General features: G+C 48.1%; 1 protein-coding gene across 1 annotated transcript in view; it reads left to right on the plus strand.

The window, feature by feature from the left end:
• Positions 1-4,659, plus strand: part of LOC144114774 (uncharacterized) — a 28,234-nt gene extending 23,575 nt beyond the window's left edge. The window contains exon 2 of the mRNA XM_077648726.1: positions 3,857-4,659. Coding sequence (XP_077504852.1) covers positions 4,054-4,482 — 429 coding nt within the window. The 5' untranslated portion in view covers positions 3,857-4,053 and the 3' untranslated portion in view covers positions 4,483-4,659. The remainder of the gene's footprint in view (positions 1-3,856) is intronic.
• The last annotated feature ends 1,503 nt before the right edge of the window (positions 4,660-6,162 follow it).

The following is a 6,162-nucleotide window of genomic DNA, read 5'->3' on the forward strand; positions in this document are numbered from 1 at the left end:
TGACATCGTCAATTACCTTGTTTTTTCTGCAAGCTTTCTGACCCTTGAAGAAATGAAGGCGTTTAAGTCCACCGAGGCGCATAATTATTTCACTAGCGGCTGGGTGAAGGGACTGTCGGCAAAACAGCTGCAAGGGGACAAGGTGCTTCTACTTGGAGAGGTAAGCCGCAGGGCATTGATCTTTGTAAGGATTAGAGTAAAGAAATAACGGTTATTAAATCCACAAGTGACTGAGTGTAAGCAATCACTCAGCAAAGTTTTAAAAAGAACTGTTTACAAACTGTCAGGCTAGTGATTCATTTCTTCATATGTACTGAACCTGGACGACTTCAGATTAAATCACGAGTTATTCTATTTTTATGGGCATATGAAAGGAACCGTTGCTGGTTTATCTTAGTTTGGAAACCCAACAAGTTATCGCGCAAAAAAGAAACGGTCACGAGTGAAGAGATTGTTATCGCTCGCTACAGATTTGCCGACCAACAATTTAGGTGTCGCCTATCGCGTCGCGCAGTTTTTATGGCCCGCCTTAACTGATCAAGCCATCGCTGTTGCCGTTTTCGACGGTCCGGTAGCGCGACAAGATCGACAGTGACGTGTGCCTTCGCAGAGATGTGTCCAATGTTAATTTGGATTCGTAGCCTCCACTGCTGCCGACTCCTCAGCCTGACACTCCGCTTGAGCCGCGCGTTTCTGGGTCCGTCGTCTTGCCGCGCGAGTGTGGCGACCGGGTTCACCATGTTTTGCACTGTAGCCGAGCAAAAGCGTAGGGGCCCAGTCCGGGTCCGTCTCCTCCCACAGTTTTGATGGTCTGCCTACAAAATGCAAGAAAAATTTGTTTAAAATGAGATTTTCCGCTATGCTTGTACGTCATGCGCCTAAATAAACATTGTGCATATGCAACGGACTTACCTTTTACGAAGTGGGCGCCGCAAACACGTATGGCCGTCCTTTCGGTGTTGAGATCGGCACGTTTTATACGAGCCAGCCACACCTCCCGTCGCTTCGCGCATAAAGCTTTCGTACGGTCACCTTGATGCTCGATGACCTTTGGAAGACGAAAAAAAGTCTGTGTTTGTTGATTTCGCCCAACAAGTGCGGTTGGAGCATCCAACAACAGCGCAGATAACCATCGCAACGCCGTCGAAGTACACCGTACGCGCGAATTGCATCAAGTGCACCACGGCCGCTGCGACTGCACCAACATGGCGGAACAGTATCCCAGGGTTCCCAGCTACGACGTCAGTGCAAGCCATGTATACTCTACATAATGCAAGCGTATTAGAGCCAACCTCAAACACCCTTTTCTCGGGCCCTTTAATAGTGGAACGCGACAGCGTGTTGCAGCACTGCCAGGGAGTCCACGGAACGCTATCGCCTTGCCCTTTGGACAAATCGCTCGGACTCTAGCAGGCCTTTGAAAACAACGCAGACGCTGCTCCAGACTAGCACTCGTATTTGGCTGCGGTTCCATCACACCTGTTCAGAAATTAACATAACTACTCCGATGCAGAAAGGTCGCCTACGCGGGCAAAAAGGTTGTCTGCACCCAAATAATCCAAACGACACCCCAAATTTAGGAAGTAGACCCACCCCAGAAAATTGGTTTAGTATTAATGGAGGATTAATGACGATTAGTGGTTGGATAGAGGTTAATTATTGGGGATTAGTGGGTGGATTAAGGTGGAAGATTGGGTGCGGTTAATATAATCCCAAACGATAATTCAATGGAAGGTACTCACTCTAGTCTCCAGGTTTTCAACTTTATGATGACGTCACGACCTTCTCGACCAATCAGGGAATATCGCTACGATGAACCTCAGTGGTATTTATAAGGAGGCAATCTAAGTGATGTCACATAACTATCTATTTTTTAAAAATTAGTGGCGGGCTTCCTTCAAACACCTGGTATAATTTAGCATACTGTGACTAATGACTGTGTGTATCGTAAGGCAGCCACCATCACAGGCGATCTTGGCACATTTTCTTTAGTTTGCATAGTGTAAATGGAAAAAGCTAATCTCTGCCCTCAAGTGATGCATTGTCTTTTTTTAGGAAGTGCGGCCCGCGCTTCGGACTGCAGGCGGGGGAGACAGGGCCGGTCATTGACCTGCTGGGAGACAGCTTGATATGTCTTTGCCATGGTGGCGCCAAACTCGCCACAATGGTGAAGTTGACACGACAGGGATCAATGCGTCTTTTCCCTTTCCACCTGCTGGGAAACGGCGTGCCATTCCTTTCCCACGGAGGCACAGACGTAGCTGCAGTGGTGACATTGACACGACAGTGTTCGAGGACTGTCTTTGCCGCTTTCCATCGACCGAGCTGTGAGATATCATCAGCAGCGCCCCCTGCCGTGGGCGATACCACCAGTGTCTAAAACTGCTCACTTGATTGGACATTGTTCTCCGAACTTTATTCCCTAGTCAGGGATCTAATGAACTGCTGGTTTGTTACCGAGACACTCCTTTCTCGACTGTAAGTATGTAAACATAAACCTTCTGCGCAGTTTCCTTCTTAACGGAGTCCGACACCGTCCTCCGTAGACGGGATCTGCGGTGCGGAACCAGTCAGACAACCTAAGGGGCCCTCAGTCTCCAACAATTGCTTTTGCATTCTAGAGCCAGGGTCAGGGACAGTTTCAGAGCGCTTCCTTAGCTTTCCAATCTTCCTCCTTTAACACATATGTCTAACGAACTCACCCAAACCTTTACACTTTTTAATTGAACAAGGACAGTGAGACGTCGTATTTTCGTCCCAAAAGCAATGTGAATGGAATCAGTGATTATAATGCACTACGTTGAGACCGGGAATGAATACACTATTTACGTGTAATCGTATGCACCTCCCTGCAGTTTTAAAATACTAATCTCTCTTTTGCTTTATCATGCTTTCGTTTCTCGCACCTATGACAATATAGTTCAGTGTAGGTGCTGCTAACAGGAGCTCTACATAAAATCCGGAATGTAATGTAATGTAGGATGTAAAGTGATGTACAAACCACAAGAAATATCGCGAAGTCGAGGAGTTGATGAACCCGATACACTGCCTGCCTTTCTCGTAGCGATTCACGACTATGCTCACGACCCCAACAATAGTGGTCGCCTTTCGTAAGCAGGCCGTACTGAGCAACCGGAACGTCGTGCAGTTTATCAGGAACTGGAAGACGCCACCCTCGTATGGCGTGCTCCTCAGGCAAGAGCAGCCTCGGAAAGTGATGTTTAAATGCTTCCAAGTTGGTGCGCATTACGTCAGCAGGAATCGCTGGGCCCATAAGCTGAACACGCCGTTGTGCCTTTTGTCTGTCTCGTTGCGGGTCGAAACTATGCTCAGAAGCCCTTTACGTGACCGTTGCCTGGTGCATGCTGCTGGGACTTCTTGGCAGGAAAGTCGTACCATTAAGAAAGAACTGTCGTAAGTTTTTTTGCCCGGACTGGCCCCGGGCAGTGGTCTAGTTTTGATTGCGTACATAGGGCAAAACGCTTGCCTAGAACACGTTCTACGCGTGTTTCGGGCTGAACACGCGGTACCTAGCGATAACATTTGGTCAGAAATGGTTTGGATGTAAGCATGGGCAGTTGAACGCAAAAGATTTCATAGCCATTTTTCGCCTTTCTGTTTGCAGGGGCTTTGGGAGCGGCGGCACACAGTTCGGTCGTTCTAGACATGTGTTTTTCCCGCATTTTTTTTTCAGTTTTATTATGTTTTATATGATTCGTTTGGACTTATCCTTCAAATAAAAACTTATTTTCTCTCCCTCTCTCCTCGTTATGCTTTCCCTTCTCTACGTTTCTGCTAGTGCGTTTGCTTCCTCATTTTACACGCCTTCAGTTTAGTTGTTTTACTATTTACGCAGTTTTATGCCGGGTTATTCCGTTGCCTACCTGACTTCCATACCTGCATACCCTGGCGCAGCCGTCGTTCTCGCACGGCTTTGCAGACAAGAATCGGGAGAGCAGACGCAGAAGGAGAAGAAGCAGAAACCAGCGCACCGCCTCGCGGCAGCTGCCGCCTCTCATTTGTCGGTGCAATTCCGCGGAAGAAACGCCAGCCATGGCCAGCGGACAATACATCGGCGAGGAAATGGGTTTGCTTGAGCTGTCGGGCAAGCTTCTCACGACCCATCGAGGAGACAGCGACAGCGACAACGCTCCCGAGCAATGGTCGGTGGACAAAGACGATGCGGAAGGGCTCCACCGACCTTTGGAAGATCCTGAAGCCGCCGAGGAGGAGAACCCTGGTGGCGTCCTGGTCGGCTCCGGCCTAGAGCCACTCGGCAATGGTGCTAGCAGCGAGGCAGTGAACATCGCGCACTCAGGCCCCACGGAGACCTGCCCTGAACCCCCGAAGTGTGCTGGACTGATGGGACTGTTGGCGTTATGTGTAGGGGCGTCACTCGGCTTCGTGGCGGTGCTGATTGCGTTCTCGGCCTACGTGTACCAAACGAGATTCAGCGCCAAATATTCACCAGCATACCCGTGACTGTGCTTGTGAGCGGCGGGACACTCGGGCTCTTCCCTCCCGTTCCCCTGCCGCAGCATTGCCAAACAAGGGGAGTTCTTCTGGAGGGAAGCCGCGCCTGAATTATTCGCATTTCGATCAGCAAGCGTTTTGTGTCCGGGAGCCCCTTTACAGCCGGGATAGAGAAATAAAAAAAAGCTGGTGGTCTCTCAGAGTTTGCCTTTGTCGTGCTTGAAGGGCCATGTCCGTTTCTACTCGAATTATGCTCTCGAAGGTTTTTATGCGTCACCAATAGGCGCCGATGATCTTGAACTTTTGTGTAGGTATAATCTGAGCGTTACACATGGCTGGTTTAGTTGTCCTGATTTTTTGGCAGTTACACATGGCTGGTTTTCGCTTGTTCGGATATGTAGCCTAGCGCTCCGATCATGATGTTATCCACAAGCAATGAAGTGCAGGCGTGTGAGGCGTGTGATATAAAAATTTACGAGCTGCTTTCCTAATGTCGCGTGAGGCAGCATGGTTTATTGGAGCAGTTCCCGTCGAAATTCTGTTTTATAAAATACCTTTCCAGCGTAACACACATCACAGGCATCGCCGAAGAACTTGTGCCGGCCAGTGTAAAAACGTATGGTTGGGTGGTATTATTCATGCGGTCGCCATGACTCTGAAAACTGATTTCACTTGTTTCATCAGACTGGTCAACGATGGAGGTTTGGTGGAAATTAGTGACTCCTCTAAAATTCATTGGGGACCTTCTGGGTAAATAATGAGCAGGCCGACAACTCGCAATCCTTTCTCGAGGTTTGAATTACGATTTTCAGTGCTAGAGATACCCGTTTTGAGGTTTCACTGTTTATGCAGACTATTGCTTTTGGCTTTAAGAAGATTCCTCGACCGTTCAAATGGATCATCGTTCTATTTTTACAGTATGCACACAATTCACTGCGGGTGCTCTTTACTATATATATTCCACTGTTGTTGCTGTTAGCCTTTCAAAAGATGGCTAATACCCATACTGGGGGATCGCTGTCGTTTTCATGTATAATTTCATCATTTTCAATTTTATTTACAATTTCATCTTTTTCATTTACAATTTCAGTGTGCTTTTAAAAGATGGGGCTTCTATAAAAGCTCAACCCGGGCCTACGATTGATCTGTGTGGTTCAGGAATCAGTCATGTTATCAGCTGGGACGAGTCAGGGAAATAACATGCGTTTCTGGAGACATTGCTGGTAAAATTCTTTAAAGCAAATTGGCAGGAATGGTGGTAAAGTTACCAAACCATTTTACGACCCCAGATTTGAAGCTCAGGAACCTCTGCTCAGCTTGGAGGTGGAAGGAGTGGCAACGCATGCGGATTAAGGATGACAGGGTGCTGAAGACTAGATTTAACAGGCTGAGCGCTGTCATACGGCGGCACGCAAACAAGTTGTAGAGGTCGCATTGGGCGTTCTTTTGCGCTAGCTTGTCTGTGTTTTCTCGGACGACAAAAATATGGCGAGTTACTGGAAATCTTATTGAGGATTCGCCGTTATTTGAAGCCTTCTGATGTTCTCGCTTTGCGCAAGCAGAGACCTCTGGAGGGCCTGGAAGAGGAATTTGCAGCTTCCTTCATGCGTGGAAATTTTGGAATTGAGCCCCGTTCTCCTTAGGCTTCGCATCCTTCTGTCATGGACACCGCGTTCACTGTTTGAAAAT

This window comes from Amblyomma americanum, chromosome 1, assembly GCF_052857255.1.
Source record: "Amblyomma americanum isolate KBUSLIRL-KWMA chromosome 1, ASM5285725v1, whole genome shotgun sequence".
NCBI lineage: Eukaryota > Metazoa > Arthropoda > Arachnida > Ixodida > Ixodidae > Amblyomma > Amblyomma americanum.